The sequence below is a fragment of the Carettochelys insculpta genome, chromosome 9, assembly GCF_033958435.1.
Source record: "Carettochelys insculpta isolate YL-2023 chromosome 9, ASM3395843v1, whole genome shotgun sequence".
Classification (NCBI taxonomy): domain Eukaryota; kingdom Metazoa; phylum Chordata; order Testudines; family Carettochelyidae; genus Carettochelys; species Carettochelys insculpta.
The window spans coordinates 739,145-764,277 of NC_134145.1; the positions used below are offsets into that span (position 1 = coordinate 739,145).

General features: G+C 47.2%; 1 protein-coding gene across 4 annotated transcripts; it reads right to left on the reverse strand.

The window, feature by feature from the left end:
* Positions 1-25,087, reverse strand: MED8 (mediator complex subunit 8). Of its 4 annotated transcripts, none has more exons than XM_075002260.1 (7): positions 23,982-24,321; positions 17,160-17,278; positions 12,883-13,027; positions 12,132-12,272; positions 7,975-8,056; positions 6,363-6,611; positions 1-499 (listed from the first exon to the last, which is right to left on the reverse strand). In XM_075002260.1, exons 1-7 carry the CDS (start codon positions 24,036-24,038, stop codon positions 435-437), a joined length of 858 nt encoding a protein of 285 aa, XP_074858361.1. In that variant the 5' UTR covers positions 24,039-24,321; the 3' UTR covers positions 1-434. The 4 variants fall into 4 exon arrangements, with proteins under 4 accessions (XP_074858361.1, XP_074858360.1, XP_074858364.1 ...); XM_075002259.1 differs by lacking the exon at positions 23,982-24,321 and adding an exon at positions 22,119-22,209; XM_075002263.1 differs by lacking the exon at positions 23,982-24,321 and adding an exon at positions 25,046-25,087 and having other exon boundaries at positions 2-499.
* Positions 25,088-25,133: the final 46 nt, after the last annotated feature.

The following is a 25,133-nucleotide window of genomic DNA, read 5'->3' on the forward strand; positions in this document are numbered from 1 at the left end:
GCCGAAGTACACAGTCTTTATTTAACAATAGGAGGGAGAAGAGGATGAGGCAGTGCATGGAGCTCTTCACAAAAAAAGCTGGAAGAGTATTCTCTGAAGCCAGTCAGATTCTGCATTTGGATGAATGAAAAGTATGAGCCCCTCTGCTCCAGACAAGGCGGGAGACCGGATTCAACACCAGCTGCTGGAAAGGGTTTCCTAAGCACATGGCCCCCAGCTGCTCTGCACAAGCCCTCGAGCACTGAATAAAACCGCAGAGGGAGCAGAGAACGTGGAGCTTACAAGAGGGGAGAGCCCACCCAGAAATCTCCCTGTTGCATATGACATGCAGAGGCTTGAGGGGATTTGATAAGTCTGGAAGGAAATCCTGGAGTGGCAACTGGCAGGAACAATGCTGGTGTCGTGTGGTCAGCCAGCACAAGGCTCCTTTCTGTTCATCTCTGGTAAGGATGCATTGAGGCAGATTTGATGTTGGTTTTTATGCCACTTGGTATCTTACCTAGAGAAGAAAAAGGAGTTTTGTAGTCACTTGGAAAGAGAAAGTCTGTGAAGGACAGTGCCACCAAAACCAGTGCAGAAACACCCGTGCTGGGATCCACCCTCTCACAACCCCAGGCTCCAGGATAGGATGATTATAACATAAGAATGGCCACACAGGGTCAAATCAATGGTCCATCTAGCCCATTATCCTGTTGTCCAGTAGTGGCCAATGCCAGGTGATTCCAAGGGGATGAACAGAACAGGGTAATTAGCAAGTGAACCATGCCCTATCATTCAGTTCCAGGCAGTCAGATTTTTAGGGACACCCAGAGCTTGGGATTAATAACCTTGTCTAATAACCACCAATGGCCCTATCCTCCATGAACACATTTAATCAGTTCTCAAGCCAAGTTATATTTTTGGCCTTCAGAATACCTCATGGCAATGAGTTCCACGGGTTGACTGTCCATGGTGTGAAGAAGTACTTCCTTTTCAAACCTGCAGTCTATTAATTCAAGTGGGTAACTCCTGGTTTTTGTGTTATGGGAAGGGGTAAATAACATTCCTTACTCACTTTTTCCACTCTAGTCATGACTTTGTAAACCTCTGTCATACCCCCACTTGTTCTCTTTTTCAAGATCACCATCACCGTCTTTTTAATCTTCCTTTGTATGTAAGATGACCCATGCCCTTAATCCCTTTTGTTGACGTTCTCTGTATCTTTTCCCTTTGTAAGCTGTCTTCTTGGAGATAGGGCAGCCAGAACTGCATCCAGTATTCCAGTTGTGGGCATGTAGTGGCATTGCAATACTATGTTTTATTAATTATCACTCTCCTAATGGCTCCTAACATTCTGTTAGCTTTTTTGACCATCCCCCTAAACTGAGCAGATGTTTTCAGAAGACTCTCCTTTATGAATTCAACAATTACTTCTTAAGTGGTTACAGCTCATTTCAACACCATCCTTTTGTATATATAAGTTTTCTAATAGGCACTACTCTAAGTTTATCTGTCACTGAATTTAATGATTGCCAAATCAGCCAGTTATAAGACTGTGCACTGCAATGTTCCTGAGCTTGATCTAATTGAGATAAAAATGTCTCCAGTTCTGGGACTCTTGCCTCTCTCCCACAAGTCACTTCCACAAGATGACACCTTTTTTTGGCCAAACAGTTTCTCCTGACATTCCATGCCAATTTCCTTTTGCTTGTAATTTTTCTCCTTACCTCATCCTAAATAAAACCTTTCCCCCTCCTTGCTGATTATACCTTTTATCAGATATTTTCAGGCAAGCAGGTTTGCTACTACTGGTCATTATTTGGCCAAGTCAAACATACTTTGCTCTGCTATCTCTTTCCACCCCACAAGTCTCTCAGAGGATTAATGACTAACACTGCAACTGTCTTCCTCATGTCAATTTAAAGTTAAGGCTGCTGCTCAAAAGTATTTTGCATCAACACTATCATTGCACATCCAGGAACCCACTAAGCTAAGGGGAGAGGTAGCTATATTGGAGAGTAAGCGTATGATCCATAGTAACCTAGATAAGCTGGAGGATTGGGCCAAAAGGAATCTGATGAGGTTTAACAAGGAGAAGTGCAGGGTCCTGCATTTGGGATGGAAGAATCCTAAGCACTGTTACAGGCTGGGGACCAACTGGTTAAGTATCAGTGCAGCAGAAAAGGACCTGGGGATTACAGTGGATGAGACGCTGGATATGAGTCAACAGTGTGCCCCTGTAGCCAAGAAGGCTAACAGCATATTAGGGTGCATTAGGAGAAGCATTTCCAGCAGATCTAAATAAGCTATTACTCCCCTCTATTTGGCAATGGTGAGGCCACACCTGGAGTATTGTGTTCAGTTCTGGGCTCCCAGTATAGAAAAGATGTGGATGCACTGGAGCGGGTTCAGTGGAAGGCAAGGAAAATGATTCAGGGGCTGAAGCACATGATCTATGAGGAGAGGCTGAGGGATTTGGGGTTATTTAGTTTGCAGAAGAGAATGAGGGTGATTTGATAGCAGCCTTCAATTTCTTGAAGGGGGCTCTAAAGGGGATGGAGAGAGGCTGTTCTCAGTAATGACGGACGGCAGAACAAGGAGCAATGGTCTGAAGTTACAGAGGGGGAGATGTAGGTTAGATATTAGGCATAACTATTTCACCGGGAGGGTGGTGAAGCACTGGAATGTTTTACTTAGGCTGTGTCTACACTACCTCCCTACGTGAAAGGGAGGATGGTAAGTAGGGTGTTGGGAGTTTATTAATGAAGTGCTGCGATGCATATGCAGCACTTCATTAAGCAAACTCCCCCCTGCGGCAACTCTGAAGTGCTAAACTTCGAAGTGCCTGCTTGCATCTAGCCGCAGCTAACCCACGGGTACTTCGAACTACCTGGGCAACTTTGAAGTCCCTTTTCGCCTCAGAACAGGATTGTGTATTACTCCTCAGGTTAATAAAACAACACTGCTTGTCACCACCTACAGCGCCCAACTCAAACCACTCCAGTGCATTATCAAGAATCTACAACCTATACTGGAACATGATGCTACACTCTCACAGGCTCTAGGTGACAGGCCCGTTCTTTCCTACAGACAGCTACCCAACCTCAGGAAAATTCTCACTAGCAACCACACACCACACCACAGAAATACTAGTCCTGGAACATTTCCTTGCAACAAACCCTCTTGCCAAATCTTTCCACATATTTACACTGGAGACACCATCACTGTACCTAATCACATCAGTCACACAGTCAGGGGCTCATTATTCCTTCACTACCACCAATATTATATATGCCATCATGTGCCAGCAATGCCTCTCTGCCATGTATACTGGACAATCTGAACAATCACTTTCCCAAAGAACGAATGGACACAAATTAGACATTAGGGATCTGAATACACATAAACCGGCAAGTGAGCATTTCAATCTAGCAGGACACAGTAGTCAACACTTACTGGTGTGCATTTTAAAACAAAGAGATTTTAACAGGAGAATAGAAAGGGAGACATCTGAATTGGAAGTTATTTTCAAGTTTGGTACTCATCATCTCAGACTGAACAAAGATATCAATTACCTTACACATTACAATTTCCCCACCTTTGATATTCATAGTGACCGCAGGTAGCCCACTTAATAGACATTTGCAGAGGCTCTTTTTTTCTCCTCCGGTATTCCCCGCTTCTGCCCAATCTAGCTGATTCATCAGTTTTTTTCTTTCATTTTAAAAATTCTCTTCCTCTCAGTTATCAGGATTCTCTAGATCTAAAGAAACAGGTCTGTCCCACAAAAGTTCATCACCTAATAAATTGTATTGTTAGTCTTTAAGGTGCTACAGGACTGCTTTTTTTTTGTTTTGTGAAAATACAGACTAACATGGCTACCTCTCTGAGATACTAACATGAGTAATTCAACTTGTGATATTTAATTCAGTTGTTTCTGGGCTTCCCTAAATTCAGGATTGTGTGTTACAGAATTTGCAGGGATATTACATTGCAATTTCTTCACAGAAATAGTAGGGGGAATGGAGGCCTGAACAGCTGGGCTTCCCACACCCTTGGATGGGGGTTGCTTGAAGAAACACATTAGATAAATGTTTCCACCAACAGGAACCACAGTGAAATCACTAACTATGCTGACATTTATACTGTTTTTGTCAGGATTCATATTTATTACCCCACGGAGACCAAGAAGGCCATTCTACCTCGCTGGGCTATTGTTTCAGGCTGTTTGCTGACTCAGGCAGACGTTATTGCATTGATTATGTTAAGTTATACTTGAAGGCATTTCTTCACAATCATGAGGGCTAGAAATGTGTGTTCTGAATAAAGCTGAATTTCTGGGACACACTTTTACATCACAAATCCCAGATTCTAATGCCAAACAGCAACAGAGTCTGCACCTACATAAACAACAAGAAGTCCTGTGACACCTTATAGACTAACGGATATTTTGGAGCACAAGCTTTCATGGACAAAGACCTGCTTCATCTGATGCACCTACATGACTCCCTTCCAATTTCATCATCTGCAGCACCCACATTCATTGCTCAATGTTAGATGCACAGAGTGCCAAACTGATGACTTCAGCATTTCTGGCCAGCAACAGATATGGCATTAAAGGTCCAGACATCCCCAGGGGAGATCAGAAGTGAACCACTGCACCCACTAAGCTATGGTACAAGAACACAGTATGCAAAGTATATTGAGTAAGGTCATGTATCATAGGTCGGTCTCTTCTGAACGTGATGTTCATTATGAAATAGGCACACAAACTGGTTATAACTATTTATACACAAGGAAAACTGCTAGTAACCTGTACTACAACTTCAACTCCGCCTCACAGCAGGGAAGGACCCCTCATAATGCAACCAGCTCTTTCTAAACATCCACTGTCCAGCCAGGAAACAGATGATGATGAATTAATGGGGAGTCACTGAGACATCTGATGTTATCACCTCAATAGGGAATTTCCGCAATCTGAACAACCATGAGTCGCCAGAGTCTGAGGAAAAACACCCCTTTACAAGGAAGCAGTCCTGTCACACCTTAGGAGACTAACACTTTTATCTGCTAGGTAATGAGCTTTGGTGGATCAGACCAAAGGAGGCTTTCACCCAGAACCAAAAGACACTGCTAGGTGGAAAGCAGCAAGGGAAATGCTGGAAAACTGTTCACAGGCAGCTTGTGCCAGCCACGGGATTTCATCGAAATGGAAACACTGAAGTTGAAATTTTATATTTACTTTCTACTAGAAGATTTCCAGGTCTTGCTCAGGTCCTCACCTTACCTCAATTCCATTTCTGGTTTTTGGACAAGAAAAATAAAATATACATTTCTCTGGGGTAGGACTGGGGAAGTTAAATATGCAGGCTGTCCTGGAAAGAAGAGAGGACGACCCCAGCCTTCTGTCACCACAGCAGCTTGGGGCCAGAGGAAGACGTACCTTTCCACGGCCACAGCAGGTCCAGTCAGCCAGGGTGAGGAATGCAAAAAATGGAGCACTTTTCGCTCACTGATGAAGGGGAACAGCCAGCAATGTTCCCATATGAATTGGAGGTGGGAGACCTTCAGCCTCCCCACCCTCTCTATAGTGCCTGGGAGGTGGGCGCTCAGGGCTAGGGGAGTTCTTGGGGGTTAGGGTTTGTGCCTCAGCCAGCCCCGGCATCTGGCCTGTGGATTCTGTCTCTTTCCCATATGTTTTATGCGCCGCCATGTGAATTGTGTCTGTCTGGCGGGGGAGGGAGAGGAAGCTACAGCTCCCCCCGTACTCCCTAATGGGCACCTGGGGGGTGGGACAATTGGGACTAGGGTAACCCTGGACTGGTGGGGGATGCACCCCCAGCTAGCCCCTTGCACCTGCCTGGTGGGTCTGTCTCTTTTCCGTATGGTTTTATGTATTCCCATACAAAGTGTACGTATATGTGAGCTGCACTCTCTTTTCCCCTGCTAAAGGGCAGTTAGCGGGTGAGAGGCTCAGGCAGTCCCAGGAGAAGGGGGCATGTTGTGCCCACCAGCCAACCCCTTGCATGTGCCTATTGATTCTGTCTCTTTCCCAGTATGTTTTATGTGCCCCATATGAATTGTGTCTGTCTGGCGGGGGAGGGAGAGGAAGCTACAGCTCACCCCATACGCCCTAATGGGCACTTGGGGGGTGGGGGGCACATGGGAATAGGGCAGTCCTGGACTGGTGGGGGACACACCCCTAGCTAGCCCCTTGCACCTGCCTGGTGGTTCTGTCTCTTTTCTCCTTGGGTTTATGAGATGGATCCCATTCCAGGCACATCCAATTTTCCTGACACAACCAAACCCTGACCTTGCTTTAAGTTATAATACGAGGAAGCTCTCTTCCTCACCATGCAGTCTTAGGCATTCCTCTTATTTACCTGGCTGGCCTGCCTGTGACATCTGCACTCCTCCAAGCATTGGCTGCTGCTGGCTGGAAGCACCTGACATCTGGACCTGCTGGATGCCTGATGCCCCTGCTAAAATGGCACCAGCACCTGGCTGATTAGCTTGGACGGGTCCCCCTGTGCCTGGAGGCCTCCGGTTTGACAGCCCTTTTCCAAATGCCACAGCTGCCACCAAGGCATTGGTGTCAGCAGGGTTGAAAGTCTGCTTGTTCTGCCGTAAACCTGCAGGAAAGAGAAGATTTCCGGAGCATTTCAACAGCCTAGCCCATTGGATGCTGCCCAGGAGGCAGCCAGGGCTCACCTCCTACTTTAATAGGTACCACAGATGCCTCCACAACAGGTTGGAGAGCTTTTCTCTAAAATCAATGCATATGCATTTGGCATTTAACCATCATGAACATTATGCGATGTAACATGCACTGTTTTCACTTACTGGTACCCTGTTATAAAAGGGTGGCAAACAATTGCACGGTCCTAGCTCTGTAATTAAGTAACCCATCAAATGAAAAAGAAGCCTTACATAAAGCAAACAAAGACTGTTAGAAAGAAAGTACTAATGCATGAGCATTCAAAGTTGAGTGTCACTTTGCATGACGATCAACTATCCAAGGCCCTAATACACGCTGGGGGGTGACCCTGTCGGATTGCTTTCTAGAAGCAGCAGCGCTAAACATGAATTCAGGGAAGACCCTGCATCTCTGGACTGTTTGGGCTCTTTTCAGAATGACCTCAGGTGCAAAGCAAGTATCCCCAGGGAATATGGGAACCATGAAAAGACTTTTGGGAACCTGGCAGTTTGTTACATCACTGCCACCATTTGGAATTACAGACCATGGCTCACCTGTTCATACATTTTACCTGCTTTAACGCCTCAGGAACTCTCACTTCCTTTTCTTAAACTAACTGAAGGTTTGTTAGCTATCACATGGCTACTAGTGCTGTCTTAAGTGTAAGATCTAGAACCAGCATAAGTGACTTTTTTTTTTTGGTAGGAATGTCCATTTATCACTAAGGGCCATTTGTCTGATTGACAAGACAGAGCAGAGAGTCTAAGTGGACTGTCTGTGACTCCAGGGATGCTGCATGTCTTGAAACACACTTTTAATCACAGGAAATGAACCACCCTAGGGTAAGGCTACAAGCTGGCACATTCTTAACTCATTCAGAACAGGGCTAAGGGAGGTTCTTGTTTTCTCCTGTATTTGCATGGCCACTCCAATTACTTTATGCTGATTAAGATCCTGTTTGAGTACACCTCAGGAGCAGCACTAACTAACACCTGCAGGAATGCAAATTAAAGTTGCAGAGATGGCCAATGTGTCACCCCGATGGGATCAAAACTCTTCAGAAAGATGTTCATGTGGGTCCATTCGATTTCCCTAATGCACAGAATAACTCATGCCTAGCACAAAGGAAATCCAACCCACACACTCTGGATTCCCATCTTAAAAAAAAAGATCTCTCAGTTCAGCTTCCCTCCCCCAAACTCTTCTCCCACCAGGCCCTTCTTCTCTCCCTATGCATCGCATTCTACTTGTCCTCTCAAGCCATCCCCTTGGACTCCTCCTCAATTCCAATGTGATACCTCCACTTTCAGACTCTCTCTCCTCCTTGCTTATTTTCTCCAGCAGGTTTGAGCACATTTTGTTCAGGCTCTGGATCTGTTTCTGCAAAGTAAAAGTAATCAGAAAATGCAAAGACATCTCCAGCATGGTACACAACAGCAAGATTCATGCAGAAACCCTTTTCCAGGGGATGTGTGATTGAATGCAGGCATTTAAGGAGCCTGGGGGCAATACAAGGTTGGCACAGAAAACCCAAGTGAACAACTGCATAGTCATTTCTGCTGCTCAAACAGCATCTTCCTGAAGAATGGGAAGGGGTTATGATGCTGTCACTTTAGGAAGAGATGGAGCTCAGTGGTCTGGATCATCTGGAGAAATTATTTAAGAACAGACAAAATGGGACAAACCAAAGGTCATTCTAGCCCTGTAGTATATCTCCTGGCAGTGGCCAATGCAAGGCACTCTGAGGAAGTGAACAGAACAGGGACTCATCAAGTGATCCCTCCCCTGCTGCCCATTGCCAGCTTCTGTTAAGCAGAGGCTATGGACACCATCCCTGCCCCTCCTAAGATCATGGATGGCCCCATCTTCCATGAATTTATCTAGCTCTTTTTGGAACCTTGCTATAGCTTTAGCCTTCACATCTTCTGGCAAGGAGTTCCACTGATTAACTGTGCAATGTATGAAGAAATGCTTCCTGTTTTTTTTTAAATCTACTGCATATTAATTTCATTTGGTGAGCCCCCGGTTCTTGTGTTGTCTGAAGGAGTAAATGACTCTACTTGCTTTCTCCATACCAGCCATGATTTTATAGCCCTCTATCATATTCCCCCCTTAGTCATCTCTTTTCCAAGCTGTAAAGTCATCAGCATCATCAACAACCATGGGCTCAGCCTCTGCTGGTGTCCAATGCCTCCCTCACTATTTCCTTTCATCTTTCCCCTCCAGTGCAGAGTAGCTTAGTTTCTGTAGACTAGCTCCGCACCATAAGAACATAAGAATGGCCATACTGGGTCAGACCAAAGGTCCATCAAGCCCAGTATCCCATCTGCCGACGGTGGCCAATGCCAGGTGCCCCAGAGAAGGAGAACAGAAGACAAGTGATTTATCTCCTGCCATCCATCTCCTGCCCTTGTTATGAAGGCTAGGGCACCATACTTTATCCCTGGCTAATAGCCATTTATGGACCTGACCTGCAAAAATTTATCAAGCTCTTTTTTAAACCCTAATAGAGTCCTGGCCTTCACAGCCTCCTCGGGCAAGGAGTTCCACAGGTTGACTGTGCGCTGTGTGAAGAAAAATTTCCTTTTATTAGTTTTGAACCTACTACCCATCAATTTCATTTGGTGTCCCCTAGTTCTTGTATTATGGGAAAAGGTAAATAATTTTTCTATATTCACTTTCTCCACACCATTCATGATTTTATATACCTCTATCATATCGCCCCTCAATCGCCTCTTTTCCAAACTGAAAAGTCCCAGTCTCTCTAGCCTCTCCCCATATGGGACCCTTTCCAAGCCCCTAATCATCTTAGTCGCCCTTTTCTGAACCTTTTCTAATGCCAATATATCTTTTTTGAGGTGAGGAGACCACATCTGCACGCAGTACTCGAGATGTGGGCGTACCATAGTTTTATATAGGGGAAGTATGATATCTTTCGTCTTATTATCGATCCCTTTTTTAATAATTCCTAACATCCTATTTGCCTTACTAACTGCCGCTGCACACTGCGTGGATGTCTTCAGAGAACTATCCACTATAACTCCAAGATCCCTTTCCTGATCTGTCGTAGCTAAATTTGACCCCATCATGTAGTACGTGTAATTTGGGTTATTTTTTCCAACATGCATTACCTTACACTTACCCACATTAAATTTCATTTGCCATTTTGCTGCCCAATCACTCAGTTTGCTGAGATCTTTTTGTAGTTCTTCACAATCCCTTTTGCTTTTGACTGTCCTGAACAACTTGGTGTCATCTGCAAACTTGGCCACCTCACTGCTTACCTCATTTTCTAGATCATTGATGAACAAGTTGAACAGGATCGGTCCCAGGACTGAGCCCTGGGGAACACCACTAGTTACCCCCCTCCATTGTGAAAATTTACCATTTATTCCAACCCTTTGTTTTCTGTCTTTTAACCAATTCCCGATCCATGACAGGACCTTTCCTCCTATCCCATGACCACCTAATTTACATAAAAGCCTTTGGTGTGGGACTGTGTCAAAGGCTTTCTGGAAATCTAGGTATATTATGTCCACTGGGTGCCCCTTGTCCGCATGTTTATTAACCCCTTCAAAGAATTCTAATAGATTAGACAGACACGACTTCCCTCTGCAGAAACCATGCTGACTTTTGCCCAACAATTCGTGCTCTTCTATGTGCCTTGCAATTTTACTCTTTACTAGTGTTTCTACTAATTTACCTGGTACTGATGTTAAACTTATCGGTCTATAATTGCCAGGATCTCCTCTAGAGCCTTTTTTAAATATTGGTGTTATATTGGCCGTCTTCCAGTCATTTGGTACCAAAGTGGATTTAAAGGATAGGTTACAAACCACTGTTAATAACTCCGCAATTTCACATTTGAGTTCTTTCAGAACCCTTGGGTGAATGCCATCTGGTCCTGGAGACTTGTTACTATTCAGCTTATCAATTAATTCCAAAACCTCCTCTAATGTCACTTCAATCTGAGTGAGTTCCTCAGATTTGTCGCCTAAAAAGGCTGGCTCAGATTTAGGAACCTCTGTAACATCTTCAGCCGTGAAGACTGAAGCAAAGAAATCATTTAATCGCTCCGCAATGGCACTGTCTTCCTTGATCGCTCCTTTTATATCTTTATCATCCAAGGGCCAAACTATTACATCATCTACCCATTCTCCGTGGGGTCTGCCTCTCCTGTTTGAATCGTCCATTATGCCAACTATGATTTTTTGTTCATTGTTCATTCCACAAATATGCCCAAATAGCTGTAACTTCCATTGTATAACCTTCTGCAGCAAGTTCCCTATCGGCTGTATCTTCCTATATAATTCCTTGTTGGAGATCTTCTGCATCCATCCTGTTCTCAGGATCCTTCTATAACAACTCCTCTCAAACGCCAATATCCCGCTCTTTGAAGCTTTCATTATTACTCATGTCTCACATCCGTACAACACGCTGCTGATCATACACATTTTGAAAACGCTCAGCTTCGTTCCTAAGATAATCACTTTGTTTTTCCAGATCTTATCATCTCCTTCAAACTCGCTCTCACTTTCGCTATTCTAGTCACTATTTCCTTCATATGTCATATTGCTCTCCAGATACATGAACTTCTTTTTAATCTCTCCTCATATGGCACCTGTTCCATACTCCTAATCATTTTTGTTGACCTTTTCTGAGCCTTTTCCAATTCTAGTAGATCGTTTTTGAGAAGAGGCAACCACAGCTGCACACAATATTCAGTGTGGGCATACCAAGGATACATACAAAGGCAATAAGATATTCTCTGTGTGATTGTCTATCCCTTTGTTAGTGATTCCCAGTATTCTGTTTGATTTTTTGACTACCACTGCACACTGAGTGGCTGTTTTCAAAGAACTATCCACCATGACTCCAAGATCTCTCTTTCAAATGGTAATAGCTAATTTAGTCCCCATGATTTTATGCAAACTAGTTGGCATGTTTTCCAATATGCATTACTTTGCATTTATCGACACTGAATTTCAGCTGCCATTTTGTTGCCCACTTTCCTAGTCCCTAGTTTTGCGAACTCCTTTTGAAGCTCGTCACTGTCTGCTTTGGACTTCGCGATCTTGATCAGCTCCATACCAGCTACAGATTTTGCCACCTCACTGTTTACTCCTTTCTCCCAATCATTTATGGATAGTTTGAATAGGATTAGTCCCAGCACAGCTCCCTAGAGGGCACCACTAGGTATCTCTGTCCATTCTGAAAACTGTCCGTTAACTCCTACCCTTTGTTTCCTATTTTTAACCAGTTATCTGTCTATGAGAGAACCTTCCCTCTTACCCCATGACAGATGGCAAAAGGGAGAAAGGCCTAGATGCAAAGCAAATTGTAACAACAGAATATTCGGCAGAGTATCAGCTGAGGAGTGAGATAAAGAAATGGGGAACCTGCACCTGTTCTCTGGGTTGAAGGTGGGTATAGCACCTAGCCATCCTGCCCTTACCTGAGCCACATCAGCGCTGATCCGAGTTGCATCCGTGATCAGCTGTTTCTCTTGCTCCTCCACCTCAGGGTCAGGCTTGGTGCGGAGATGATCAGGGACCACCTCATGGCTGAAGACTGGCACACGGCCTTCTGTCTGTCGCTGGAACAATTGGACAATCCACACTCAGAGCCCAACCCTCCAGCAGAGCAGTCACACCACTGCAGCTAGGAATGCAGGCAATTTGCTATTGAGGGACTCTGATCTACACAGCACTACATGGTTTGGGGCCTACCTAACTAATGCTATCTTACACTATGCCTGTCCTCAGAGTATCCAAATAATCTATGGGCTGCCTGAGATTCCTCTTCTCCTCCAAGATGTGGCCAGCCACAACAGCCATAGTGCTAACTACCCCACCTTTCCCACCTGGGAGTTCTTAGTGATAAGTCTTGACAACAAAATTTAGTTCCCTGTTGGTCAGTTAGCAGAGGACATGATGCAATGGGGAACCTTGAGTGGGCATGGCTGAGGCTGTTTCTGGGCAGCCAGTGGGGAGACCTCTCAGTACAGAGATGCTCTCTCCGTGGCCTTGGCTGCACTTTTACAAAGTGGAACAAGGAATACAGATTGTACCGAAGTGCAAGTTTGCAGGTGAAACCTCTCCACACAGCTGCTGTGAGTTAAGCCACCCCTCTCTCACCCGAAGTCTGATGCATATTTCAGCTCTCCATGGACAACTCTCAGCAGACCAGAGTTGATGGGTTCTTACCATGATCTCGTCATCACGATCTGGAGAGAGAACCAGGGGGATGATGACCTGGTTGCGCATTAGTGGTGTCTTCTCGTGCTTCAGCACTTTGTTCAGTGTGTTCAGCTGGCCTGAGAGCAGTGCGAAACTGTCCAGTACTGAGGGCCTGGGAAGGGAGAGGAAATGAGTGAGACTTGGGAGTAGATGCAGGAAACAGAGAGCGCCTGACTGCAGCCAGCCTTCAGTGCCATCTGGGGCTCTGGTGGCAATGTAACAGGCCTGGGGCCCTGACTGCTGTCACTCTGGATTCTTTTAAAGCATCATGGAAGCTGCCCCTCAGCCTCATTGCTAACCTCAAAGACAGAACACTCAAAGCTGAGACTAATAATTACCACTCCCCTGCATGAAGCCGTGGGTGGATGGTTTGGGGCCATTCCCAGCATCACTGGAAAGAAAAAGGGGGAGGAGGGGCATGGAGATTTTAAATTACAGGCACAGAAAGAGATGCAGTTTTCCTTGTCTCTCATTGGCTACGTCTACACGTGCACGCTACATCGAAATAGTCTATTTTGATGAATAACGTCTACACGTCCTCCAGGGCTGGCAACGTCGACGTTCAACTTCGACGTTGGGCAGCACCACATCGAAATAGGCACTGTGAGGGAACGTCTACACGCCAAAGTAGCACACATTGAAATAAGGGTGCCAGGAACAGCTGCAGACAGGGTCACAGGGCGGACTCAACAGCAAGCCGCTCCCTTAAAGGGCCCCTCCCCGACACAGTTGCACTAAACAACACAAGATCCACAGAGCCAACAACTGGTTGCAGACCCTGTGCATGCAGCATGGATCCCCAGCTGCAGCAGCAGCAGCCAGAAGCCCTGGGCTAAGGGCTGCTGCACACGGTGACCATAGAGCCCCGCAGGGGCTGGAGAGAGAGCGTCTCTCAACCCCTCAGCTGATGGCCGCCATGGCGGACCCCGCTATTTCGATGTTGCGGGAGGCGGATCGTGTACACGTTCCCTACTTCGATGTTCAACTTCGAAGTAGGGCGCTATTCCCATCCCCTTATGGGCTTAGCGACTTCGAAGTCTCGGCGCCTAACGTCGATTTCAACTTCGAAGTAGTGCCCAACACGTGTAGCCGTGACGGGCGCTATTTCGAAGTTGGCGCCACTATTTCGAAGTAGCGTGCACATGTAGACGCGGCCATTATTCCATATGGCAGTATCTGTGACACCCTTTAATTTCTAGCCAGCACCTGGGTCTGAGAGAAGAGTGCTCATGGTTTGGCTGTTGGGATTCATGAACAATGAAGCAGAGGTTTCAGGTGGGAAACTTGCTTTATCAATCCCATCAGCAAAACCCCTTTCAACTTCCTTTCCTTGGAGAAATCACCAGGGAGGGTCTGACAATTCCAAAGGCCTTTTACAGTGTTAAATATAAACAACAATGCTCTTCAATGCTTTGCTGGGGTAGCTGACCCTAAGGACAGCCTGAATAGGTTAGTTAGCTGCGATGAAGTGGGTCTTTGCCCATGAAAGCTTATGCTCCAAATTATCTGTTAGTCTATAAGGTGCCACAAGACTTCTTGTTGTTCTCGAAGTTACAGACTAACATAGCTACCTCTCTGATATTTGTTCTGAAAGTCCTTCACAAGGGGAATGTCATTATGCGATCTACATAATAAACCTGTGGGCAAATGCAGGCAACAAACGCAAGAGCTACGCTTGTGCAGCAGTCGGGCAGCTTAGTGGGCAGGGCTGGGCAAGATGAATGGCAATTTACTTATCTCATAGAAATGTGGATCTTCTTGGGAGCCATTTATGTAAGCTTTATGCACAAGGCCTAAGTGCATATTGAGCAAAAACCAGTGCCCCATGGACAAAACTGAAAGCAACAATGATGATTTTTACTGCCACACATAAGGTCAGACTAGGGAGATGGCATTGGTAAGCACTACAGTCAGGGAGAAAAATACAGAGGCCCTAATCAGAAGCAGCATGAGACAGAGAGAGATCTTGTCTCTGTCAGATTTCAGTGCAATTCTGTCCCTGGCTGGGATTAAGGAGCTCGCAGCTTGGCTGAAGGCAATGACTTAGTGCAGATCCTGATCTCCCATGGAAGTGTGGATGCCTCAGCTTGGTGCCAAGGAGGCAACAGTGGCAGGTCAGTGCTGAACCAGGGCTGCAACTCAAAACTGAGGATGGATTAGAGTTACTATATTTGAACATTCACAAAAAAAGGACACCTCTGAGAGGGAGGGTGTGTGTGTGTGTATATATATATATATATATATATATATATATATATATATATATATATACACACACACACACATATACACACACACACACACACACACACTCTACCAACACATGTTGTATTAATGTACTATAGTATCAGGGGGTCAGCAACCCCCAAGCACAGATGCCAAAAGTGGCATATGAGCAGATTTTCATTGGCACACAAGGCAGGAGTTCAACCCCACTCCTCCTCCCCCATGTAGCTGGGAGCCTATTCAAAGCCATGCTGCCTGTGGGTTAACAAAAGAGCAGCCAATACTACCATCCACCTATCTACACCAGTGACATCATCACAGGACCTAACCACATCAACCACACTATCAGAGGCTCCTTCACCTGCACATCTGCTAATGTGATATAGGCCATCATGTGCCAGTAGTGCTGCTCTGCCATATACATTGGCCAAGTCTCTACATAAAAGAATAAACAGCCACGAATCAGACATCAAGAACTGTAACATACAAAAACCTGTAGGAAAACACTTCAGTCTCTCTGGACACCCAGTAACAGATTTAAAAGTAGCCATTCTGCAACAAAAACACTTCAAAAACAGACTCCAAAGAGAACTGCAGAGCTACAATTCATTTGCAAATTTGACACCACCAATTTAGGATTGAACAAAGACTGGGAATGGCTGGTCAACTACAAAAGCAGTTTCTCATCTCTTGGTGTTCACACCTCCACATTAGCTCCACATCCTCCCTGACTGAACTGATTTCTTCAACTCTCGCCTTCCTCCTGATTGGTACTCCCTTCTTTTCTCAAGCCTGTATATTTAGATCTGCCTGTGGAATCTCCACTACATGAATCTGACAAAGTGGGTCTTTGCCCACAAAAGCTTATGCTCCAAAAAAATCTGTTAGTCTATGAGGCATCACAGGACTTCTCATTGTTCTTACAGAACTAGCCACAGTATCCCAGCAGCTGTTGCAACAGTGCATAACATAGCCTTACTTCTACTCAAGATTCCCCTGTTTTATTTATTCCCAGAAACCAGGATTCCAAAATGTTTTTGAGTCACAGTTTCTCCGGACAGAGTCCCCCATTCTTTAAGTACAGCTTACATTCTGTTTCCACTTGTGTATAATTAGCAACATTAAAATGCGCATTATTTGTCTGCACCCAGTTTAACTAGGAGATCCTGGCCACTCAGGCTGCATCTACATAACAGCCTGACTTTCAAATAAGCTATGCAATTTGTGTAGCTTATTTCGAGTCGATTTTGAAATAGGCTATTTCAGCATGTGGCACTTTTAGGAGGAGTACAAGGATGCCGGAATTTCACGCCCATTACCTCAAAAACAGTTTTGAGACAACAGGTACATTTCTTAGACGTGGGCAGCTATTTTGGGATACCACTGTAACCTGAAATAGCAGCCGCTGGGTAGACATAGCTTCAGTGTCCTCTCTCTTCATTACTTTACACTTGCCTTAATTATTGTGCCAACTGCAAACTTTATTAATAATGATGCTGTGTTTTTCTCCAGCTCACTGATATTAATGTTAAACAGTGTATGGCCAAGAACCAGTCCCAGTAAGGCACCACTGGAAACACATCTATTTGAGTCACCATTTACAGTTACTTTGCGAAACCTTTCAGATGGGCTTTCATCCACGTATGAGTACAATACTGAAGATGTGGGCATACCACAGATTTGCATAGGGGCAATAGTACTTTGCACTTCAACAAAGCACATGGCTGTTTCTTTGTTCAGAACCCAAACCCAGTGACAAACCCAAATCTGCCAACGTCCACCTCATATAATCGCCTGACTGCCCTGTGGCAACATCACAATCACTAACATGAAGTTAACATTAAGAAAAGATTTTCGGGGTGGGGATTCTTTTTGCCTGACTTCGCAGGTGGCCATAAGGGCCATGTGTTCAGTCAGGTCTCTGGGAAAGCAGAAAGCAGAATGTGAAGCACATCTTGCGCCACAGGACAGATTAGCTGTAACACCCCACACTCACAAACATTCACACCCTTTCTTACCAGGTGAGCCGGTCATACTCATTCTCTAGCTTATAGATGAAGCTGACCAAGGAATTTTTCAGGTCAGCCACCTGGCTAATGAGCGCCTCCAGGGACAATTCAAGCTGTTTCTCCTCCCTCTGCAGAAAGCAGGAAAGAAAGGGGTTAGGTCAGGGCACACTCTTCAGACCCAGAAATGCACAGAGGACACCACTTGTGCCTCCCCGCTCCCAGACACAAACGCATTTGCACTGCTCCCCTCCCAGCAGAGCAGATATAGCAATACGATTCTTCCAGAAGATAAGGGTACTGGAGATAAAATCCCTTCGCTTTCTTCGGCCACAAGCCCATTTCCCTTTCCTCATAAACTCAGTTTCATGTGGCTCACAAGGTGACTAGTCTCTCCTGCATTTCCTAAGTGCCTGTAGTCCAGACCTCCACGCCCACATGACTCAGGTACCAGCCTGTTTCTCCCATCCCCAGCCTTTGGTCTCTTAGCGCACATCTACACTAGCCGGCTACTTCAAAGTTCCTGGCACAATGTCAAAATAGCATGCGTCGTGTCTACACACACTGTGCGCTATTTTGACGTTGAAATCAACATTAGGCAGCGAGATGTCAAAATCGCTATTCCTATCCGAAGATGGGAATAGCACCCTACTTCGATGTTCAACGTCGAAGTAGGGCGTGTAGACGATCCACGTCCCATTACATTGAAATAGCGGGGTCCTCCATGGCGGCCATCAACTGAGGGGTTGAGAGATGCTCTGTCCAGCCCCTGCAGGGTTCTATGGTCGCCGCGTGCAGCAGCCCTTAGCCCAGGGCTTCTGGCTGCTGCTGTTGCTGCAGCTGGGGGTCCATGCTGCGTACACAGGGTCTGCAACCGGTTGTTGGCTCTGTGGATCTCGTGCTGTGCAGGCCAAGTATGTCTGTGAGGGGCCCTTTAAGGGAGCAGCTTGCTCTTGCCCCAGAAGGGCTAATCCAGCCTGTGACCCCATCCACAGGCTTTGCTGGCCCCTTATTTCGACAGAGAGCGCTTGTGTGTGTGGACGCTCTGCATTTGCTTCCAGTGCGGCTCCTTTCAACATTCCCCATTGCTACTTTGAAGTTGAACGTCAACGGCACCAGCCCCATAGGATGTGTAGACGATATGCATCGAAGCAGCCTATTTTGATCTTCTTACTTTGAAATAGGCTACTTTGACGTAGTGTGCTAGTGTAGACGTAGCCCTACTGACATGTCCTTCCAGGTGCCATGGAACCTGCAGGCTCCCATTTTCCATCTGCCACTTTAAATTCGCAGCAGTTCTCAGATACTGCAGTGTTTAGGGTCATCTAAGTATCTAGACCCACAAATTAAAGGCTGTAGTCAACTCTAGCTCCAAGTGTTCCATAGGTCACATACAGCCATCTCACTGACATCCTCTGGAACAGAGGATGTAAGTCAATGGGGGCACACCATGCCAGCTAGAGCCAACCCAGTGGGGTCAAACCTGAAACCCTTACAGAAAGCAGCCTAGGATCTTTGCTGCTATATATTTAACACAGCAGCAGAGTTACACAAAATTCTTTATGGAACACGGACGGACTAGCGGTACAAAGGCTCTGGCTGGCAGTGCAGGCCAGTCTTTTTGCAGGCCATCCACCTATAGCTGTCATCACTCCCCTCTTTTCTCAGAGCAGCCATCCTCCTCCATCCTCCACTGGATCCATCTCCCCACCCTCGTCACCATTACCCCTCTACAGTTCAAACCACCTCTACTCACAACTCTTCCCATTCCAATCTACCACTCCTCCCACCACCATAAATCCACATCCCCCATCCCCATCCTTCTCTACCACCTCCTCCTCCTCCTCCTCACAGCTGAGGATGTTTGCACCAGCCCAGGTCCTCCCCCATCCCTACCCACCCCACCTCCTGTACACACAGCCACCATCTCCTCCAGCCTCTTGTGATACTTTTCTCCTCTGCGCCCATGTGCTCCCTGTGGCTATGGCTACACTAGAGCGATCTGTTGACAGAAGTTAATATCAGAAGATATCTTCTGGCAAAACTTCTCTTGACAGGTTGTGTCCAAATTGCCAAGCAGATCACAAGAGGGATCTGCTCTGTTGACAGAGCAGACCGCCCAGCCAGACCGCCCAGCTGCAGTCTCGACAAAATGGCCAACTGGAAGCACAGCAGACAGGGCTGCCCAGTGTCCCAGAAGCCCTGTCTGTCAACAGAATGCCCCCGGCACGTCCAGACTTCTGTCAACAGAGGTGTTCCGCCTCAGGGGGAGTGGCAGAACGCTGTCGACAAAAGTGCCTTGTTCTGTTGATTTACTGTCCACAAAACACTTGCGGAATGTGGACACTCCACGGGTTTTGTTGACAAAATTCTCTAGTGTAGACACAACCTGTGTGTCTCTAAAACACCACACCATCTCGGAAAAGATCAGTCATCCAAACCTTCTTTGTATCTCCCTTTTGCTAGCTCCTGGTTCTCATGGAGACCTGGATCCCTTTGACTCACTGAGTTTCTGCAACTGCCCTCTCACTGAGGCCCCTCCTTCTCTTACTTCCCTGAGCCTAGAACAGACTATGGTGGGAGTTCTGGACCCCTCCTCTCCTGTTTCTGCCACTTCCAGTCTCTCCCTCCTCCCCTCCCTAGAATAGCACTGCACTTGACTCTTCTATCCCCCTCCACAGTGCTCTCATCTTCCATCCCCATTAGCCTTCCTCACTGGTCTAGAGTGCTATCTCCTTCCTCTCCTTGCATTCTTCCACATCCATGCTCAGCACTCCGCCTCTGTGCTAATATGCTACCCAACGCTCCACTGCACATTTTCTTACCCGTCATTTGACCTGCAGCTCTGATTCTACTTTTGTCCCCTCCAAAAGGGCCATCCACTTGATCAGTCTTTACCAAGCCCTGCTCCAACTGGTGCATTCCTTCACCTGCCCTATTACAGCACCAGTCACCAGCCCCTGCCCTCCCACCCTGGCTCCTGTACGGATAGGCTGAAGGCAGAAAAAAGCTTTCACCTCTGCTCTCAGCCCTCTCTTCCCCTCCCAGGACTGTTGATTCACTCCAGGCTTCACACACTTCCACCCTTTGTGCTTGTGACCCTCTCTCATCGCAAGGCCCACCTTGGCAATTCCCAGCGTTGGCTCACCCCCAGCATCTGCTTCCTCTGTGCTTGCTCTCACACTGCAGAACCTCTCTTACAAATGAGCAGGCTGACATCTTCCACTACAAATCTGTTCTCACCCATTTCAGTGCTAGCACCTTACTAGCTAAACCCTACTTCTTCAACTCCACTAACTCCTGCAGCTCCTTTTCCCCAACGTTGACTTAGAATATGTGTACACTAGCACTTTCTTTGGCAAACCTTTTTTTCAATCAGAGCTGTGACAAAGGAAAAATCCTGATCCACGTTTCACTGACAAAAGCACCAGTGCTATACTGGTGGAGATGCGCTACTGCCACTTCTCAGGGGTGGTTTAATTATGTTGGCAGGAGAGCTCTCTCCAGCTGGTATAGGGCAGCTACACAGGAGAACCTGCAGCGTGGTGCAGCTATGCCACTGTAAGGTCCACAATGCAGACACAAATATCCCTTCTCCTGTCACAGGATCTCACAGATTTCTTTGAAGAGAAAATGTTGACAAAATACAAATCAACCTTTCTTCTGCCCTCAGCTTGCTTTACCTTCCCCCTTCCCACCTGTCCTGTCAGACACAAATGTTTCTCATCTGCTCTCTTCTAGCCTCGCCACTTGCCCCAATCTCCATCGCCACCTGCTCTAATCACCTCTCTCACTCTTCTCCCAACCTCTCACTGCTCACAGGCTCGTTTCTCTCACAATACAAAACATGCTTCAGTCTCTCCCATCTTAAAAAACAAGCCACCCTTTGCCTTACTTGCCACTCCAACTGCTTCCCCACTGCCTATCTTATTGAACATGCTGGTCTACAATCACGGCCTTAGCTCCTTTCCTCCATTTTAGATCCTCTCTGAGCTGGCACCCACCACTTGCACTCCACTGAAACCACTCTCGCCAAGTCTTGAACAATTTCTTCCTAGTCAAAGCTCAGAACCAGCACTCCATCCTCATGCTCTTTGACCTGATATCTGCCTTTGACAGAGCCATGCTCTTCTCCTTGAAACCCTGCTCTCCCTTGGGTTCCATGATTTGGCCCTTTTCTGGTTCTCCTTCTAACTCTCTAATCACACCTTCAGTATGACCTCATCTAGCCTCCAAACTTCTGCAGCTTTCCACTGGACTCTGTCTTTCGTCCCTTTTTTCTCACCTTATCTCTGGTTAATCTCATTTGAAACTGAAATTCAATCACCATCAGATTCACAGATCTAGCTCTCCACTGCACGAATGTCCTTTTGTCCCACTCTGTCTCTTTCACATCTCTGCAACAATATTTACCAGTATCAACATGCTTAAAATAGAGCTTTTATCCCCCCATCTCTTCTTGATCATTGTGGACCACTTGAGTGACAATGCCATCATTCTGTCTGCCACTTAAGCCTTGAAACGTGGAACTCATCTTCCACTTGGATGGTTTGCTAGGTCCTCACATTCAAGCTCCTTCTCAATCTTGCTCATTCTTTCTGCCTAACATCTTTTGGATGAGGACTGCTGTATCCCTCCACACAAATAAAACTCTTATTTGGGCTATCATTTCACATCATGATTACTTAACATCTTCTTCTCTGGCCTTGACAAATGCAATCTTGCCCTGTTCACCCTTCCTTCAGAACGCTGGTGCAAAGATAATTTTTGTAGCCAGCTGCTGTAACCACACCAGCTGTCTTTTAACCCTCTCCTGGCTCTTGCTGCTTTATTGCATCAAACATTAGATGTTTGTTTTCATTTGCAAGGCCCTTCACAGCTTGTCCTCGCCCAGCCAATCACCTCTCCTTCACCATCAAGATGTTGATTCCTGCCTCTGATCTCCCTCTTGTAAGATTTTAAAACAAGCACCTTTGTGTTTTCTTCAGTGCTGCCCCTCTTGCTTGGAAGATGCTCTCTGTAAAACTCTGTCATTACTCTTCTTCAAACCATCCTTTTCCATAAGGCTTCTCAAACATTAGACAACAGTTAGGCAGCTGCCCCACTGAGAACGTTACCCAGCATGCCAACCAGCACAGTCTCATTGCTTCCTTGGGCTCTCCATACATCTCTTTGCAACAGGGACTGTTCTTTTTGTTTTGCATTGGTACAGAACCTAGCACAGTGGGGCCCTGACCCATGACTAGGACTCCTCCATGGTAGCAGAACAGTAATACACATCTATTATATATTTGAGAAAATTTCAAAAGAGATAGCTATGTTAGTCTGTAGATTCACAAATAACAAGCAGTCACATGACACCTTAGAGACTAACAAGGTTATTAGGTCACTTGCTTTCATGGGTAAAACCTACTTCATCAGATGAAAATGGATGTTTCTGTATCTGCTTGTACAAGAACTCCTCATAAACGGTAAGAGCTAGGACCACCAAATTCAGCATGCAGCTTCCTCTCCTAACTTAAAGATAAGGGTTTGGCTACGCTAGGAAAATGGGAATGGGATTGCTTCTCATAAAACCACACAGAAAAGAGAGAGAATCACCAAGCAAATGAAAGAGGCTGGCTGGTTGCATGCCCCCGACCAGTCTGGGACTATCCCAGTGCCAAGCCTCCCATCCCGAGTGCCCGGTGACCCCTTTTCTTCTCATCTTATCTCTGACTAATCTCATCTGCCCCGATGGCCTCTGCCCCATTTGTACAGGAACATTGCTGGCTGTTCCCCTTTGCCAGAGAGCGTGGGGAAAGTGCAGTTTCCTGCATTCCTCATTCTGGCTGAGGAGCACAAGGAGCAGATGAACCTGGATATGCCCCAATGGGGAGACATGCACCCCTCCCTGGGTGTGCCTGCTGGGAGCTGAAGCTACCACAGAGGGGTGCTTCTCACCTGGCCCCAAGCTGCTGCGGTGGTCCTCTCTTCCCAGGGCAGACTGCTAAGGATGACCTTTACTACTCCTTTCTAATTGAGGCAGACAGCTTACTTAGGCCAATATATCAGCACCGAAAAACGATTGCCTCTCTCCATGTGGTTTAAGATACGTAGAATACCTATGTCATTACTTATTACACTACAATTTGTACTGTCACTTGAGGTCAAAATGGCTTCCTCTGCTTTTGTCCTGGAGGCCTTTTTCTGTGGCCTCCCAGAAAGCAGAGTATTTGTGAGAATCTGACCAGTGTTCCCTCTAGCTTTCCCAATCCTGAGCAGAATGAATTTTGTCACATGCATGAATATATAGCTGATGTACAACCTATCACATTCATACTAGTGCACACAAAATTCACATGGCGAAAATGGGGCCAAGGGCTTCTGAGTGTGGGAGAGGGCTCAGGGCTGGAGCAGAGGCTTGGGATACAAGAGCTCTGGCTGGCAGTGCAGGATCTGTGATGTGGCTGGAAATGAGGAGTTTGGAATACAGGAGGGGTTTCAGGAGGCTGGCAGTGTGAACTTCGGGTAGGACCAGGGATAAGGGATTTGGGTTGTAGGAGGGAGCCCAAAGTTGGGGAGGCTTAATATGGGGCAGGAGGTTGGTGCTCTGGCTTATCAGGACGGCTTCCTCCCGGGGCTAACAAGGAGGGGCCTCCCCCTACCCATCCATGTCAACTTGGTGATGCCAGACCCAGCAGAGAGGGGCTCCCTCCTGAAATCACCCCTAGCACCTTCTAGGCTTGGAGAAGAGATCACTTTTTCCTGCTCTGCATGGGGTTAATGGGGAGCAGCACAACCATGCAGCTTACAGGGAACTTAGGAGCTGACCTGCATGATTCAAGCACTTGCCTTGTTTGCATGGTCAGGCACTAAAAGCAAGGAAAAGACAAATGGATTAGTGAGCATTTTTGCTTTGCATGGCCATCCAAGGTTCAAGCACCATTCATACACTTTGCTTGCTACCACTAAAAGGGTGCCTGCTCATCTTCATAACTCCTCTCCCAGCCTCCCTTGATACAGCAGGTCCAGAACAGGGCAGGGACTACTGGCACCTGGGCCCTAGGGCAACACGGAGGTGAAGGACCTGCTCTGCTTCTCCTGGAACTCCCCAACTCTGTCAGCCACAGCTTTCCCTGCCTAAGGCATATGCTGCCAAGTGCCTGCCCCTGGCTCCAACCCCCTCACTGCCACAACCACGTCCCAAGCGTTGCCAGGCATTCCTCCAGGCCTTCCCCCATCCCACAGGCCCCCTTCATCCCCCCATCCCACCATCGTCCCCATCCCCCCACTCCCCCACGGCACTGCCCCCCATCCCACAGGCCTCCTTCATCCCTCCATCCCACTACCCACCATCCCACCATCGTCCCCATCCCCCCACTCCCCCATGGCACTGCCCCCCATCCCACAGGCCCCCTTCATCCCCCCATCCCACTACCCCCCATCCCACCATCGTCCCCATCCCCCCACGGCACTGCCCCCCATCCCACAGGCCCCCTTCATCCCCCCATCCCACTACCCCCCATCCCACCATCGTCCCCATCCCCCCACTCCCCCATGGCACTGCCCCCCATCCCACAGGCCCCCTTCATCCCCCCATCCCACTACCCCCCATCCCACCATCGTCCCCATCCCCCCACGGCACTGCCCCCCATCCCACAGGCCCCCTTCATCCCCCCATCCCACTACCCCCCATCCCACCATCGTCCCCATCCCCCCACGGCACTGCCCCCCATCCCACAGGCCTCCTTCATCCCCCCATCCCACCATCGTCCCCATCCCACCACTCCCCCAAGACACTGCCCACCATCCCCCATGGCACTTCCCCTCACCCCCCTACCTCGTCTCCCAGCACCCACACTCCCAGCGCCCCCTTAGCCGCGAGGATCCCAGCCCAGGCCCCGCCTCCCGCTCACCTGCATCGCGACGCTCTTTTCCGCTCGCGGGGGCGGGGGCGGGGGCGGCACCTCTCGCGCGCTCTGCTCCGTTCTACTTCCGGGTCGC